Here is a 17,743-nt window from a genome sequence, read left to right as displayed (position 1 = left end):
TCCAGACAAAACAGAATAAAAGAAGCCAAAGGCAAACACTTTTTTCATTTTCCATTGTTGTCTACAGGACAATTTATTTTTACCGCGCCCAACAATGCAACAATCGAATGCGTCTCTGTTTCTCGTAAGTTAACTTTCAGGCAACAATGTCGGTTTCTAGAGCCAAGACTTCGAGGAATTTCAGCACTGAACCTCCCCCCCCTAAACAAATTAGGTTAACAACATGTCGCAATCAACTTTCTGGTTATCAAACGTAACGGAGAATGGTTCGTAAATAATGACGTATCCACGTAAGAGCAAAGCTACGACGATTCTGCGTTCAGCCAACTGGCAAGGTCACCCACCGGGCAGGGTCCTATCTCACAGCTAGTGTAAGCCTGAGGTCAAGGAAACCATCACACACCTCAGTGAGGAATGTGGGAATTTTTATTTACAACACACACATGCATTAAAACCTTCAGGCTTGCTACGTGATACAATGGAACACGCCTGTGATGGTTCATTGTCGCAACAGATGCCACTTTAAAACATCCAGGATGTAAACACGGGCTCCGTCGAAGACACCAATTACAAAACTGCAGACCAAGGCGACAACAAACGGCGAAAATACATTTGCCTGCCTTTGTAGCGAATTCACACAAGAAAGTAAGACACACACCGAGAACCTACTAACGCAATATTTTCACTGCATGACCTCAATAGACCTTGAAGATGTCTGTGGCCTTACCAGCTGGTAAACACACAGAAAGTTTTAAATTAGGATACATTCTCACCTTCTTGGGGATCTCACAGATTACAAGCACCGTAACTACGAGATGCCTTGAACAAGACTTTGTGGGAAGATGACGAAACTATGACGTACAACTCTACGGAGATCCATAAAAATAATATTAAACGTAAATTTTTTAGGCACCCATTTTGGATGCCCCTCGAAAAAAAAATCATATTGGCGTCCATGTGGTGTTTTGTTGGCTATTTAACAATGATGTTTCGACTGAAAAGAATTACACAGCATTGAATAAATTATTGTAGGATGATGAAGTCAACAATGAGAAGGATTCAGAATGGGAAACAGAAGATGCTTACAAATTTTTTTGTCAAAAACGTTTAGGGAACGGCCCAATTCAGAGACGTAACTGTACGTGGGTCTTGAATAAATAGCGCACGAGCCGTTCTCACTGGCTCCAGATTGGAACAAGTGGAAGGCTCTTACGAATACATTAATGAATCTTCGGGTTACAAGAAATACAGGGAATTTCTTAATTTGATGAACGACTATAAGCTTCTCAAAAAGGATTCTTCTCCATGGAGTTAGTATGAGGGATCAGGAAAAAGACGGAGTGGAACGATTTAAGGTTACGACTGCCGTGGCATCACCTAAATCAGGGACTGAACCAAGAAAATTCAAGGTAGACGATCACCAGGCTGGGAAACTGTGGCGAGAGAAAAGATAAAAAAAAAAAACCATAAGAGGACGAATCCCTGGGATCGTGTTTAATAAATGAATTACCGACACAGCGTTCACCAAAAATTATACTTTTTTGTAATTAAAAATATCACTTAATTTATACATAAACTAATATATTTAAAGTAAGACCTTAAGAAATATAATCGATATTAAACTACTTTCTGCCATGTTCTCGCATCTAAATTCAAAAGTAAACTATGGCAAAGTATCGTACGCTCGGCAACACATAACGTACTATGGAATTTTTCTATAAGACAGTTTACAATCTTACAAAATAAAATCAATAAATACACCGAAGTTTCTCTCTCAGTTACGAGAAAAGATCACTATAAAACATCAAAGTATCCTAGAAGCCTATTATAGGCCAAATTCTGCGTAGGAAAGCGTCACGTAATAAATTTACAAGCGATTTCCTATATAAGCCGAGCTATCGACTTCTTCGATCGATTCTCCGGACAACAATTTCTGTTTTTCCTCCTTTGCCTTCTTGGGCGGCTTCTTTTTGCGACGATGAACGACGCCGTCTCCCTCGTCCATCATGCGGATCATCTGAGACTGATCGGAGGAGTCGATAGGAGCCACAGAAATATCTCTCACGGCTCGGAACTTACCGCAGTTGTTGAGGTGTTCATTTTCTAAGCGGAAGAAGTTCCATACAAACCTCCTACAAATCAAGTTAACATCTGAGGACCGCAAGCACGAGGTCGTGTTCCGACCGGGCTCTTAATTTTAAAAAAAATAAATAAATGGAACAGAACAGAATATAAGAGAAAGGAGGGAGAGACATGACGACGTCCATCTCGTTTTTATTTTTGTGTTTCGTCTTCATCCCTGAAGATGGAAGCAGTACATTTTTTCCAAAACACCAAAACCAAGAAAGCTTTTCCTCATTTGGTCAACCCTGGGAAGTATTCCTCAAAATTCATACTCGCCTCGTCTGCGTTCAGAGCACGATGGCGAGAAACTTCACGTCACCGTACGCACAGAGCAGGTACGACATCATTAAAACAAAGGATGCCAGCAAATTTTTTGAGCGGAGTAACTCATAAGCCAGAGGCAACTCCAAACTCGAAACTCAAAAGACCACAGCGCCGCGAAAACTTCGAGCCTGACGACTCGAAATCAAAATTCTAATAAACAAATTACGTACCTAAACACTTCTAAGGGCGAGGTTATAGATGTCATTAAGTCTCCGCTGATGTACTCGGCCTCAATAAGGGCGTACGAATACGCCCAAGAAAACCTCAGTACGAGATCCTCGACTATGGCAAAATAGTAAAAGCTCTGGAAATGAAAAATTTAGCACTGAAAGGATCACGGAGTGAAAGACAAAGAACAAATCTAATAATAAATAAATAAAATAAATTATATGTTTGCGTAACTTGGAGTAACGTTCTCTGGACTCTCACAAAATATAATTAATGCCTGCGTCAAGAGACAGATTAAAAAAGTTAATTAACATTTTACCTCAATTAAAAATCAAAACCCAGCGTTCTTTAATATCACAAAGCGTACGTTTAATACGATTACGTGCAGTTTAATTCGAGAAAAACCTGGGAAGAAACATATAGTAGCGCGTTACTACAAATATGAAAATGAATCTACTTACTGTTGATGAATAGACAGTTTCCTCCCTGAGAAACTTGTTTTCGCCCGCTGATCTGTCAAACAAGCCCCAATCCATTTTGATGTCCCACGTGTAAGCATAGCAAGAGCTTAATATCGACGCAAACACCCACAGGTACAAATACGGATTGTCCAGCGAATCCTCGTAGCCATCTGGAACACAACGTAATTTTCTCTTCATTTATCCTCATATTAAAGTCATCAACAAAGAACACAAATTATTATAAAAAAGACTTGACGCAGACGTAGGAGGATTCTCACCGTCATACATCGAACGCAAGGTTCCGAACAGAACGACGAGGAACGTCGACGAATACTTTCCGGCGTTGACCAGATGAGGAAAAGCTTCTTTCGTGTCGCGGTACCGTCTGAGGCACTGCGCAAAGCGAAACCATGCCGGAAGGCAGTTCACGATCGGTCTCACAATCCAGTCCCTCTCCATGCATTCGCTTGTTTCTGCAAATAACGTCATCAACATTAACAACATCAACAGTAACAAAATGAACAACGTGCGATAATTTACTGGATTAGAGGGATTATTAATGAATCAGGCTCAAAACACATTTGCTTACATCAAATTTCAATAAAAATCAACAACAATGGTCATAGAAAAATCAACAATAGCAATGAAAAACAACAATGTAGTGAAAAACAAATTTGAAAATAAATAACCTTTAAATGACCTTAACTCAACAATCGGAAAATTGCGAAAAATTTTTAATTATGTAGGAAAATCAAAATTGACCAATCGGGACGCAATTTTTTCTTAATCCTGTAAACCTTAAACGAGGATTCCGCCCGGAAGCGAAAGCGACAGTACCTCCAGCATTTAACCAGTCGCCGTTCCTTACATAAAAGCAGATGAGGAACTGAAAATCAAGAAGTGCCGACACGAGACTGTTCAGTTGATCGGCGAGCCAGAAATCGGCAAAGCCCACGTGAAAGAACGGCGCTGCGAGAATCCTTCCCTGGTGGAAGAAAATAAAAACAGAACATCACATCATTCCGTCAATCTCTCAGTTTTAATCTCTTACCATGGGAAGTTTTTTCAAGAAATTCACCGCGCTTCGACGTGGAATGCACACAATCTCGAGAAATATATTTTATTAAAATTCCTACAAAAAATCTGTTTACGTAAAAACAGATTTTAACACTAAGTTAGGAAAATATCAATAAATTTAAAATTATTGGCTTATAAGGAAATACTTACCACGACTCGTAACGCCCAGAACCGCGCCTCGTGTCTGAAGACTTTGATGGGATTAAGGACAAACACAAGCATGATGACAGTGAGTGCCAGCGGGTTTACGTATGGCGGAATACTCAGCGAGGCGCTGTACAGGAAGCTGAGCAGACTGAGGGTCCAGACGACACCGAAGATGGCGGCGAGTTCCATCAGGTGCTGCTCGGACAGGTGGTTCCGAGGATCCAGTTCAAAGATGAGCACGTGATTCACGCCGGACGAGCGCCATCCATATATGTTTACACCCATGAGGAACAAGAATTGTATGATAAGCAGTGGCCCACGATACAGTCGGAATGCTACCTTCAGGTTGTCACGAGAGCCCTCATGAAATATCGCTGCCAGGAAATATATTTAAATAGATTTCAAAACAAGCATTAAAAGTAATTGAAGTACATCTAAAAACTTGTAATTTTATGAAATAAACAGGGGCATCCTCAGGCCCTACCTAAAGCGGCAACTTAAAATCTGAAGCGGCGTCATCGCCGTAGCAACGATCATTTTCCAGTCTTATGACAAAACAGACGTCGTACATGACCGTCAGAGAATAAGACTTTCCTGACACCTGTTGGTGATAAATGAAAACGCGACGCCCAAGTCACGATCCTGCCCTGAAGTTGCCTAGTGTGAACGCCATCTTAAGTCACGAGTCTACGTCAACATTCCGACGAAAGGGATCGGAACTGATTTACTGTGAGTAGACGACGGTCTGCGTCATTCGCTCCCGACGCGTGCCTCAAGACGGACTTACCTGAAAGCACGACGACGAGGAAAAGCACGATAAATGAGCCTGAGAACAGCCCCACTTTGAAAGTCGTCCACGGACTCTGCTGCTCGCCGAGCGGAGGCACCCTCAGCCTCTTCATGGCCTTCTGACGATCGCCACCCTCCAGATCCGTCGTCACAGTCGTCTCCGTCTCGCTGATCAGACGGTCTATGTCCTTATTCGTGTTGATGTGAGAGGTCTCTACGTATTCCACTCTCCACCGAACTCCGGTGTCCACCGACAGTAACTGATTTATAAAGAAGGAAAAAAGTAACGAGTAAATTAGAGTTGCAGGTTCGAATCTGTCAGTAAAATTAAAAAAAAAAATTATTAAAAATTATTAAAGATGTGGCAATTGCAAAGGATTTTTCAGGGAGTATAACTTCGTGCTCCGTTGCTGTGTTCGAAAAGACCTGTACAGAATCACTGAACACAAACTGATATTTTTTTTCACAAATCATAACGCACCTTGTCATGTTTCTTCAGGATCTTCCTGAAGCCTGTGAAATTAAGATTCTGATAATTCTGGAGCAAAATCAGACTGAGATAGAATTCACTGAAAGCCAGCTTCAGCTCCTGGATCTTGCGAGGCGGAACGTTTGATTTTCCTCCCGTCTTCTGTCTCAACTGAGATTTGTTGTTGTTTCGGTTGTCACCTAACGAAATTCTCAATTCATTTTGTAACGCCGCAAATTTACGCGTCGCCTCAGCCATTTTTTCTGAAACAACATTAAATATAAATACAATTATGTACGTAATAAGCCTGGGCCTTAGAAAAAATGCCACCAAAACCAAACTAATTATAGCTTAATATTAATTTTCTTCACCAATTGCTAATTATGCTTTTTTTTCTTCTTAACCAACAATTTCTTAATTTGTTGACTTCCTTGTTATTAAATAAATACTTTAATGCCTTTTCAGCTGAATTTTCTAGCTGGAGTAAAGTTAGGAATGTTCCAGAATCATACAATGAGAACCACAACAAAAACATCTCTCGCTCGTGAAACAGACGACTAATCTGAGTCTACGAGATAAGAACATAAATACAGCAACTACAAGTCTACAACCCAGAAGAACGAATTTATTTCCATTTAAAATAAAATTGTCATCATCTGGTAGTTACCCGAGTAGAATGTATTTATTTTTGTGAGTTCATGATCACAGAAATGGAAAAAATGTTCATCGAAGTTGGCGAAGTGTCTTCTGAGAACTTCTGGTTCTACTGATTCTGCAGAAGGGGCTTCCTCAACAGCTGCATACAACATCGCCTTCATTTCCTGGAACACAATCAAGACGACATAAACCCTTCATGCACACAAGCTCTTTCGTAAATGAATGTTGTAATAAATATTTTTAAAATCAGATTTCTTGTAAAAACTAATTAATTCTAATTAAATATTGACAAAAAGTAGTTACGTCTTCATCCAAAATACTCTTAAACTGAGCATCTCGGGATTATTATACATCACCCCCTTACAAAATTCACAAGCCATGTCTAAATTTAATTCCAGAAACAAAAGAAGATCAGCTAGAATTCTTTCACACGACATTACGCCTTGAACAAACGCAAAAATAAATGTACCATACACGATTTGTAGTAAGTAATCTTATAATTAAACTATAAATTTACTATGAGCCTACATTTAATTAAGTATAGTCAAAATTAACTAAATGTAAGACGTTCATAAAATGACAGACACATTATCACGTAAAACATAAATTGGACTCGTTCCAAAATCAGCCTGGGTAATTTCAATACGTAACTTTCTGTATTTACCCATTAAATTATGAGATGGTAAAGTTGCGTCATATTGTGATATAATAAATATGTATTATTTAAATCTTGTCCGTCTAATCACAATAAATTTCTTATTAAATATTAAAATATTACAATAGTTAACATTTAAAATATTTAAAATATTAATGATGTTCTTTATCGAAATATTCGATGGTCTAATGTAAATCGAATATTTCAATAAAGAACATCATTAATATTTTAAATGTTAATTATTGTAATATTTTAATATTTAATAAGAAATTTATTGTGATTAGACGGACAAGATTTAAATAATATATACCCATTAAATTATATCAAATTCTCTGTAATTAGTCAAGTACTCTGCAGTAGTTACCACGAAACTGCACGCTTCAAGGTCAGAGGAGTCCTCGCGAGTGAAGACAACTCAGGATTTGCAGCACAGCAAAACGAGTCTTTGACTTAAGAGTCAGACGCCTTTGAAGCAAGCAATTTTGAGACTCCCACTGCAGTACAAAAACGATACAAAGTCGTACTTCATAACTTATGTACTGTTTCCTCCACTCCGGAGTAATGTGGGCTGTCAGATGTTCAGCAAACTTCATGGTGATGCTGTGTGACAGACTGTATCAGATCAATGTCAGGTGCTGGCTCCGACAGGCATTCCTGAAAAGATAAAACCACGAACTAACAATAAGCAGCAGATAGCACTCACAAGACAAATATTTCAACTGTGTCAACATCTTTTCAATCTCTGTCTTCTCATCATAATCATCGCCCTGATGATGGAGGTAGCAAGCACCTCCGAAACGTCGGTAAAGTTCTACCGTACCTATAAAGCGCAAAACCCATTTTCACACTCGGGTGGGGATTGGGTCTTAACGGCGATGGGGGAAAGACGTAGATCCATACGCCCACCTCTCATTTGAGTAAAATAAAAATCCGTACCATTACCTTGTGTTCTCATTGCTGCAGCACGTGGCTAAGGAATGTTACGAGAATTTTATTGACATATTTATCTACGACATGTGCAATATTCGATCAAAATGACTGACCGATAGGATAAAAAATTATACAAGCCTCGTAAAGAGAAATGTTTATTAATAACTTTCTACTATAAAAACATGTCAACTCGGAGATAAGCCACTGATGACATCGAGCCAAATTTAACACGCACCAACCTTCAACTTCTCAGCTCCAGTGATCTGTTACAGATTCTACGTCAACATCTGTAGGGTCTCCCGAAAGACCTCGCCAATTTGATAACGGAGAATTTGTAATTTGTAAAAATATTTTTTCACTTTAAAGTATTTGTGACATAAGATGTATTTTTGTTAAATTTAAATTTACACGTAAAAGAGTTGACTCCAGCCATTAATAAAATTCTAATTCTAACCTTATACGAAGTAGGACTAACTTTTCGAAGAGTGTTTACCTTCCATCGACTTTCATTTATTTATTTGTGTATCTCATTCGAACTGTCGAGGTAATGAAAAGTGAAATATCGAAGGTCTGCTAATTTGATGAGACGACAGTTTTCTGGGATTTTGCGTCGCGTTGTACGACCAAAAAACTGGCCGACTTTCAATTTTCAACATTTAACAAATGGAACGGGAGTCACTGGAACTTACTCGTTTACGTGAAGTTTGATAAATTATTTCTGATAATATACGATTTATCCATGAGCCCACGTGACAAGCATGGTAAATACAAAGCCAGAGAGACATTGGAAATTTATAGTAGCATTCGTGAAGGAATGTAAGTTTTTAAAATCACTTTTACTCTGAGGAAAGTACATTATTTCATCTTGGAACTCACACGAGTTACGTTCGTACGCGTTCGGACTGACTCGTATGTTTCCGTTAAAACTTGGGTTATGGTAACTTCATCACGTTCGGTTATTCATAATTATCGTTCGTTAATTAACATACTGTTCTTACCTTTATTAGTCCATTAGTGGATGTTAGATGAACGAACTATCGTAGCAACTAGCAAGTTCCTCGCTCTCGCACACTTCTAAAACCTAAATGACGCTATCAGACTGTCATTTCAGACGCCAGACCGTCAGATAACAATTTACGACAACAGTAACTACGTCACTGATGATTAATAATACGGTATTAGAAAGACTCTGAGAAGAATCCACGCAGGGCCGAGGTAAATATGTAAATTAAACCTTGTTTGCAATTGGATAACAGAGTTGGTGATACAGCAATTTGTCATAACGCTACTGACGACGTCATTAAATAAACCACAAACAAGTAAATACATTTTGGAATTAGGAACTCTACGAAAGACGTCATTTACGAATTTATGAGTTGGTTTGAGGATGATATTAAATAGAATTAGACCAACAGTTTAGTGAACTGAATCGCGCTTTGATACAGACACCTGTTGTGACGATTTTGAGAATCCGCGTAGCTCCACAGTTCTTGAAGGACTCTGGCCTGCTCGCATACGTGAGGTTACTTAATCTATTTAGACATTTGGTAGGACACCCTGGACGAGGGATCGGCCCTTCTCAAGGCCTCTACCTGTACACAGGACAGCACAACACAGAAAAACGCGGACAAACATCCATGGCTTGAGCGGTATTCGAACCCACGGTCCCAGTGTCCGAGCGACCAAGTATGTATCGAAGTTTGTCCGACGGTCTGGGAATGTTGACGCCAGTTAACTAAGAAACTGAACTTTGAACTTCAACTTCTGCCCCGAGGTTATCTTCCTCCACGACACGCGACCGGCGCCAATTGCTTGCATTAGAATTTGTAAGGAAAACCAACAGCTTTAAAACCTAAGCCACTCACAGAGTCGAGATACTTCCCACTGTTTACGGAACCACCAAGATTCATTACCGCCTTTAATAAGACTGGTACTCCTTCGAATACGAGAAGTTCCTGGTTCAAATCTCGTCTCAGAGACATGCCCTCTGCCCCTCGAGCCAAATAACTAAGAAATACCATAAATAAGGTCACGAACGCCTCCTTCCAAACACTTCCCGATTCATTATTCACTAACCATCCTCTTCATTAACACTATACAGGGTGGTTCAAAGCCCTAGCGCAATATCCAGTGAGGAGATCACGTGGGGCAGAAATTGTCCGTTTGAAAAGTTTTAACGTTCATATTCGATCAGAATTTTGAATTTAAATATTAACCTTGAGGGGGAGACAATGGTGAAATTTTTGTGTTAACATTGGGAGGGGGGGGGGGAGCTACTTTAGGGCGGAATTTTGAACTAAATAACATTTAATTCTTGTCTCACAGTAAACGACGTGTTTCCATTATTGTACAAGGATCAATTGGTTAATCCCGTCTACGGTAAGTATCACTGACAACAATTAAAAAAACCCCACAAATACGACATGCGGGCAAAATACAACTACTGATGTTACAACAATCGAGAAAAATAGTTTACCTCTGGCTTTCACGGGTTAATAAACGCGGCACATTAAGACAACAATGACACAAAGTAATTGAATAAATTACGAACGAAAGTTGCTTATGGATGCGGTGACGTGAATATAATCCCTGCGTAAGACGGATCCATTCCGCGCGTCGTAGTGTCGCCTACCACACTCAGACACATCTGGAACTTCCGGTACTGGGTTTGACCCTGGACGCAGATCTCACGTTTCAGCAACAAAAATATCGTATTTCTCCACCTGACACAAGCTGTTCCAAAATATGACGTAACGATAACGTCATACCACATAAAATAAATAAATGACAGCTGCTCCGAGGGGGAAAAGAAATCAACTCCTTGAACAAAGTCCTTCAGAAACTCGTCGCTTAGCTAATCTAGAAATTCCCCGCCTTATTTGAAAATAGGTTCATAATCGTGTTCACAAAAGTCCATCGCAGGACATCATCCTCCCATCTACGCCTAGGTTTACCAAGTTTTCTCTTTCTTTCATATTCTCCTATTTAAATTTAAAATGCGTCATTTTTTCAGTGCGCGCTACATGCTCGCTATTCACGGACACAAATCAGACGCCACAACAGAATTGAAGACTCTTCTCGTCGTCATTGTTGCTTTGGGATGGTGACTTAGAGAACTCAGATTATTATTAGAAATTTGAGTGACTTGATTGCAGAAATGTCCGCTGAGTGGCGCGCCAGTCGGACGCGTCTACTAAGGCCAGACACCGAGCCAGTACAAGTCTGAAACCCAGCGTCGACGGACATGCACGACGGAATTCTGACCAAGGTGAGTGAGTGTCAACTTGGTGCCGGGGGTCTACGCCAAGCAAGGACAGCGATTTGTCAGGTCAGTGGCATCGTCAATGCGATGAATTTCAGTTTCGGAGGTGTATTCATCATCGACAACTGCACGAATACATTCTCTGAGAAACTGAGAGTTGCTCAGCTGGTCACCTGCTTAGTTTACACAACCGCGGTCATAACAGCCAACCAATGGACCCTAACAGTCGCCAGTTGAACGAAAAACCTCATTAATGTTCATTTTAATATTGTTTTACAAGTACGTCTCACAAATTGTATCGTCCTTTGAGGTTTTCCGACGTAAATTTGTACGTATTTCTGTCTCAGGTTTGGGGTGCATGTCTCATCCAGCTCATCCTCTGTTACTTCGCAATTCATCTCAATATCATTACGTGTCTGTCTCCATCTTCCAATTACCTGTCTGTCTTTGGTCCAAATATTCTTCTCCACAGCAAATCGTCCAAGGACACTTTCAATGTAAAAATAATTTAATTTTATGTACAGACGAAACGATCTAAATTTAATATCGAACAAAGATTATTTAAATTTCTTAGTGATTCTGTTTTCTGCTTTGAACGTGATTTATCCTATATTCTTTTGCATTCTGCGGTCCCCATTTCTAGAACGTTCTGCTATTTTGGACTAGGATTTTTGAATTTACATTAGGCGATGCATAATAAATTCTCTGTTTCGTGTTCGGGTTAGTTTTTGTACGTTTCGTAATGCTGATCGTCTTCCGAATTCCAACCGGACCTCCGAAATGACACACAGCGACGTATCTGGTTCCTCTTGTTCTCTGAGACACAGGCAGAGGTCATTGACATTTGCTTCACCTCCAAAAAGATCCTATTTAAAAGTGGCAAAGATATCTAGAATACGCAACAAAGTTTCGTAAGCATTTCAGCTGACATGAAACGTGACTTTGACGACGAACAACAGAGTTTAATTAAAGGAGAACTCCATACTTAACTAATGAGATCACTACACGTTTTCCTGTATCTCTGCGACGGAATTATAACTTTAAAAGACATCTTTAAAACTAAAAATAAACATTTTTTTTTAAATCCAACAACTTGAAGGTTAAGATGGAGCTGAGGCGAACATCAGCCAAAAACTCCGCTGTGGTTTGCCATTGAATAATCGGACGCTTCCCAGTAATGACTCACGCTCCGCGCTGGGACGTCATTGTGAAATGCAGTGCCCTAAATATAACACGCCGTTAATTCGGACATAAATACGTTTTTGAGGAAGTCCGCCCTCCCCCACCCCCATGTCCGATATCGCAACACCAGAGATATTAAAATAACTCGGTGATGCAGCGACCGTCGTGGGTGGTGGAAGAAACCACCGGAAGATTCGCGAAAAAAAAAGTCCGGTCCCAACTTCATAGACCAAATGATCATTGACATCAGGCGATGACGATGGAGGCAGCAAGGACCTCTAAAACGTCTGTAAACTCCTACCAGACTACACGGCGCTACGACCCAGAATACCGCCATCTTCAATGAAATGACTTTGCTGGACAATTTCCAAACATCTTTATTTACGAACGATTTGGAGAGGAATTTTGTAAATGTTCATCCCAGAAACCAAAATAACTGCATTTAGAAGATCCTGTCTACGCACAGGATATGCACGTTTAATTTCAACGGGGTCCTTTTAATGCGTCAAAACCTTATTTTCATCTCCCGTTACAATCAACGCGTATCCAACATCCGGATGCTAAAAGAAACATCTTCTCTGTTTGATTTATGGCTGAATGTATCGAATTGAATACAAACACTTGCCAACAGAATCGACTATTCAACTAATAGAACATCTGGATAGACGGTGAGTTTAAAGACAAAATGTAATAGTCATCACTTTTCACCCACCGGATAAGCCAAGTGTTTACGAGAACCTGGACGTGTCCACTTCCTTCCCTCGAGGTGAAAAATAACATCAAACAGAAATGTCCCGTCACACTACAGTTTTTGAGTCACTGCTCGTTCGAGAAACACTAAATCTGTACTGGCCGAGAATGATTCTATTTTAAAACGATGCATAAGTGAAGATGTTGCTCAAATTATTATATTTTTCTTTCTTATCAGTTAATCTTCTACTTGTGTTTATGTCTAAGTCGCAGAGGTTTCTCATTTAACCCTTTCAAGCACAATGGTAATTATATGTACCACCTACTTTAACATTCAGTGTCATCGTCAGGGATTCTATCCTTCACGACGACAATGGTAATTTGTTTAATCACATACCGACATTTTAAACCAATTGACATATTTTCACAGAATTTAGAGTGACATCAGGGACTGTTACGCCACCGTAATACGAAATTTACTACTAACAATAACACCAACATGCAAATATCCGAAACTACGAAATGGCTGTCTTCTGGCAAGTGCATTCTGGTAGAAGTTTACCAACATTTCAGATATTATTGCTGCTTCCATTGTCAAGTACCTCTGAAACGTCGGAAAATATCTACCAGAATACACGGCGTACTTCCCAGAAGACAGCCATCTTCATACTCGCCGCCACGAGAAATTCAAATCCTGCCATCCTATCATTAAGCTATGGTAGCCTGCGTTCTTTTTTCTGGCGAAGGATAGCTCCACACCCACAAATGCAACAGGTAGCGAAATGGTTTTGTATATGGTGTTTTAACCTTTACATTTTAAGTTAGGAGACAGAGATCGCAACTAAGTGGTGGTGAGCATTACCAGAATTTAACCTACTCTTTACGCTTCTATAAGGAATCTTACCTGATATGGAATTATATAACGTTGTAAGTCTTCTTCATACCGCGTGGAGACTCACTAGAAGTAGCGTCCCTTCTTCCTGCAGTGTCAGAACGTAAATGAAAAGCCACAGCCACAGCACTGTATACAGTTGAAGTATGTTCTGAATTACACCTGTTTTCATACGGCCGTAAAACATCCAAGGTCGCAAAGTGGCATCTAGTCATAAACCAACTGTTCGTGTTTTACGAGACGGTGCACATAACATTGTAATAAAATGCACTATTCTATGAGATGTATCTTCAGATATACACCCAGAAAAGCACTATAAATGTTTAAAAAAAACAGTTTGTTCTGGCCTACTGAACGACTTACTTAGCTTCACTCAAGATTCTGAAGAAAGAAACATATCGCCCGTTCCACCGCCTTCCATACACTACCACAAAAGAATCTAAATGGCAGTTTAAGTTGAGATAAGATTAACTAAGTTTACCTGTAAGTAATGTGGTGTAATCTAGATGTCGCGAGATGGATAAAGAACTCAAATGAACGCAGTATAACTATGAATAACGTAATAAGTCATAAAAGATCAGAACGAACAATTTTTTATCTACGAATGGGCTCAAATATCAAACAAAATTTCGACCGCATGTCTAAATGTGCCTTCGATTTGGGAAACCTATGGTTTGAATCTGTGGTATAGTAGAAGTTTACCAATGTTTCAGGGGTACTTGCTACCTCCATCATCAGAGCTAGAATACAAGCACCTCTGGAATACTGATAAACTTCTGCCAGACCACACAGTACAAACAACCCTGAAGACAGCCATCTTCAAAGTATGCATTTCTTAACACAACATATCCCACCCATCTCTTAGCAAACAAAATCTTATCCTGATAAGCTATTTTTTTACAAACGTAACAAAATGAATCAAAATAAGTCCAAAAATACAGGTCCCATGGGTGTATTTATATGGGCTTTTGCAGTACATTATTTTAATTATCAAGATACTTTTCCTGCTGACAGAACACACTTTTTCAGAAAACAAAAGTGATTAGTTCAACCTGTTTTATGACCAGGTTTCATGAGCTGATGCTCTCTGATATTAGAACACATTAGATCCCACTGAAATCACCAAAATATATTTCCAAGTTTCAATCTTTGGAGTGGGCATTTTTCAAGATATTCTACGCCAAATTTCTCTATGCACTTTTCAGCCTTCCCACAGGAAGCATACAGCCAGCCAATTGTAACCCCAACTATTTAATTGCCATAGAGTATAAATAATAAATTTCTTAGCATGTTTTTCTTCACTCAAGATCCAACATTTTCCTCTCAGAATTTTCTTTCAGGATATTGGTAATTTATTTATGCCTCATGTTTTTCTACATACCAATACGTATAGACAAATGTCTAGATTATGTGGTGGCTAACATCCTTCAAGAACTGTAGAGCCACAAGATCAGTCAATATGTATAGCATTTGGGAAGCACATACATTTTTAAACTGTGTAATAATAATAATAATACAATGCCTTATTTATGCTGATTCAACAGCCAAGTGACCAATTAGAATCAGCACACTTACACACACAAAGTAACAAACAACAACACTGAACGTGGTTACCAGGCCATTCACCGTTAGTACCCAAGCGAAGCAATGTTGTCTCTAGTTCTTAATTACGTGCCATGCAGATATATAAGGGAGTGGAGGTATAGCTCCACACATTCTTAACCTCAACACTAGATGGAGGTGAGTGTTTAGCTTCAAGCCCCAGCCACTTTACCCGAGGAAAAAAAAGTCAGTACCCATTGGATATGAGTCTGGGTGGAATCTAGTCGGTCTGGACTTTCAGACAGAGGGAAAAATCCTGTCCTGCCAGGAATCGAATGAATCCTGGTCATCCAGTCCATAGCTGGCTCCATTAATATATTTATAATGTTCGACTCCAAGAGGATCCTTCAGAGAGAGTGACAATAAATGCTTTTCTTCATTCCAGTTCCTTCAGGATGGTTGTTTGGTTCTGGATGATTTCCTGACGGATAAGGAGGTGGAAGAGTTACGGAAAGCAGCAGATGAACTCATCCAGGACATACCTACGGAATCTCACAAATCTGTGTTCAGCACTACAGAGGCTCAACAGGTAGCCAGGGGGAATTAATGTCATTTACACAAAAAATCCACAACGATACACAGAACTTAGAGGTCACACAAGAACAATTTTAAGCATTTATAAACTTTATAACAACACAATTCCATGGCAGAGAATAATTTAAAATGTGTTGCATCAATTTTTTAGAAGTTGAATTTCATGATAAGTAAGAATAGCTCAGTTTGTGATGCTCTAACTTCCACGTGGGAGTTAAGAGGTTAAGTGCCCTATTATTCTTTACAATGTGTGAGATTTGATGTTCTCATAGCAGTGAGGATGATGATGATATTCTTTGGGTTGAGACATCGTGCACACTCGGCAGACACCAACATTTCAAAGAAACTTAAAGCCTTAGGTTGGGGACAGTATGTTTCTCTGAAATGTTATGTTCCTTTGTTCCAGAGGAAAGACAAATACTTCCTTGACAGTAGCGACAAAGTGAGTTACTTTTTTGAGGGTGGTGCGGTGGATGAGAATGGGGAGTTACTGGTGGAACCCAAAATAGCACTCAACAAAATGGGTCATGCACTGCATTGGTTAAACCCCATCTTCAAGAAATACACATTTTGTGAGAAGGTGAAAGAAACTTGTTTCCAGCTAGGGCTTGTGGATCCTGTAGTTGTTCAGAGCATGTACATCTTCAAGAATCCTGGTGTTGGCAGCGAAGGTATGAACTTGGTAGCCACATCAATACTTGTATTTTGAATTTAAGCCTCATATTATTGAAAACTTTGATAGCTAAGAGTAGTTCTAAGTGAGATTTCTGGTTCTAAAGGTGGCGAGAATGAAGATGACGATCTTCCGGGATGTTACACCACGTAGTCTTGTAGAACTTGACCAATGTTTCAGAGGTGTTTAATGCTGATCATCTGCTGATGGAGGCTGTAAGCACCTCTTAAATCAACGACTACAAGACTACGTGGCAAAGTCCCAGAAAACAGTCACCTTTAAAAGAAGTTCTTACAACAGCACAATTTGTAAATATCTTTTTTTCAGTTATAGCCCACCAAGATGCTACATTCTTGTACACAGAACCTGTAAAGTTGGTGGGTTTCTGGATAGCTCTTGATGACGTAACTCTAGAGAATGGGTGCCTATGGTATGCTTCTGGATCACACCTGAGTGGTGTGCACCGGCGCTACACTCGGAATCCAGATCCTAATTCTGAAGAATTGCTAATATACAATGCACCAGCCCCTAGCTATCCAACATCCAACTTCCAGCCAATTTGTGTTAGTAAAGGTGAGACAACATTCAGTAACATAATCTAAAAATATATACAATATTTGAAAGCAAAATCAGAGAATCAAGTTGTATTAAAAGATGCAGAAAATCAACTTAAGCATTTCAATTTCTGATTACACTTGTATCTTTTAGGTGCATGTGTGCTGATCCATGGCCAGGTTGTGCACCGTAGCGAAGCAAACAAATCGGAACGTTCTCGACACGCATACACATTTCACGTGGTCGACATGAACGGAACTACTTACTCACCCGAAAACTGGCTCCAGCCAAATCCGGATCAGCCGTTTCCAGAAGTCTACAAGAATTGAAAACGCATTGGCAACACAAGGAACTTCAAGAAATGAGATAAAATATTTTTCCATGCTTGACAGAAATGTTTTAATAAATCATAAAAAAATAAATCACTTTATCATATAAAAATTTGAGAAGTATTTGTACACTTACGAACACATCGTACACTTCTAGTACTAAGCCTAGCAGAACTGTTAAGGTAATCGAAAGAGAATCTTTCAATTATTTAAACACATTTAG

The 17,743-nt window shown here is 39.5% G+C and overlaps 2 protein-coding genes across 4 annotated transcripts; one reads left to right on the top strand and one right to left on the bottom strand.

Annotated features, from left to right (window-relative positions):
- Positions 1 to 1,520: 1,520 nt before the first annotated feature.
- LOC110840029 (solute carrier family 53 member 1) lies at positions 1,521 to 14,268 on the bottom strand. Of its 2 annotated transcripts, none has more exons than XM_087346982.1 (11): positions 13,840 to 14,268; positions 7,396 to 7,525; positions 6,227 to 6,380; positions 5,572 to 5,822; positions 5,089 to 5,350; positions 4,305 to 4,675; positions 3,915 to 4,062; positions 3,356 to 3,550; positions 3,078 to 3,247; positions 2,619 to 2,752; positions 1,521 to 2,132 (listed from the first exon to the last, which is right to left on the bottom strand). In XM_087346982.1, the coding sequence occupies exons 2-11, from the start codon at positions 7,462 to 7,464 to the stop codon at positions 1,868 to 1,870; spliced, it is 2,019 nt and encodes a 672-aa protein (XP_087203108.1). In that variant the 5' UTR covers positions 7,465 to 7,525; positions 13,840 to 14,268; the 3' UTR covers positions 1,521 to 1,867. The 2 variants fall into 2 exon arrangements, with proteins under 2 accessions (XP_087203108.1, XP_087203109.1); XM_087346983.1 differs by lacking the exon at positions 13,840 to 14,268 and adding an exon at positions 8,800 to 8,958.
- On the top strand, positions 10,921 to 17,640 carry LOC110840020 (Phytanoyl-CoA dioxygenase domain containing 1). Of its 2 annotated transcripts, none has more exons than XM_022084688.2 (5): positions 10,921 to 11,069; positions 15,815 to 15,958; positions 16,370 to 16,634; positions 16,964 to 17,209; positions 17,345 to 17,640. In XM_022084688.2, the coding sequence occupies exons 1-5, from the start codon at positions 11,046 to 11,048 to the stop codon at positions 17,518 to 17,520; spliced, it is 855 nt and encodes a 284-aa protein (XP_021940380.1). In that variant the 5' UTR covers positions 10,921 to 11,045; the 3' UTR covers positions 17,521 to 17,640. The 2 variants fall into 2 exon arrangements, with proteins under 2 accessions (XP_021940380.1, XP_021940379.1); XM_022084687.2 differs by having other exon boundaries at positions 11,028 to 11,129.
- Positions 17,641 to 17,743: the final 103 nt, after the last annotated feature.

This window comes from Zootermopsis nevadensis, unplaced genomic scaffold (genome assembly GCF_977971745.1).
Source record: "Zootermopsis nevadensis isolate Lab colony 2312 unplaced genomic scaffold, Znev_1.0 Znev_ptg000011l, whole genome shotgun sequence".
Lineage (NCBI taxonomy): Eukaryota > Metazoa > Arthropoda > Insecta > Blattodea > Termopsidae > Zootermopsis > Zootermopsis nevadensis.
Note: the sequence above shows the minus strand (reverse complement) of the source record. Positions and strands in the feature narration are given on the sequence as shown.

What these genes read in the sequence shown, in the direction of transcription:
- LOC110840029 (XM_087346982.1), bottom strand. Translation starts at nt 7,464, where the DNA reads ATGAAGTTTGCTGAACATCTGACAGCCCACATTACTCCGGAGTGGAGG. An exon ending in TCCTGAAGAAACATGACAAG is followed by an intron (nt 5,351 to 5,571) that starts GTGCGTTATGAT and finishes TTTATAAATCAG; the next exon opens with TTACTGTCGGTGGACACCGG. An exon ending in CTTGCGTTCGATGTATGACG is followed by an intron (nt 3,248 to 3,355) that starts GTGAGAATCCTC and finishes GTTGTGTTCCAG; the next exon opens with ATGGCTACGAGGATTCGCTG.
- LOC110840020 (XM_022084687.2), top strand. Translation starts at nt 11,046, where the DNA reads ATGCACGACGGAATTCTGACCAAGGTGAGTGAGTGTCAACTTGGTGCC. An exon ending in CAAGGACAGCGATTTGTCAG is followed by an intron (nt 11,130 to 15,814) that starts GTCAGTGGCATC and finishes TCTTCATTCCAG; the next exon opens with TTCCTTCAGGATGGTTGTTT. An exon ending in GCCAATTTGTGTTAGTAAAG is followed by an intron (nt 17,210 to 17,344) that starts GTGAGACAACAT and finishes TGTATCTTTTAG; the next exon opens with GTGCATGTGTGCTGATCCAT.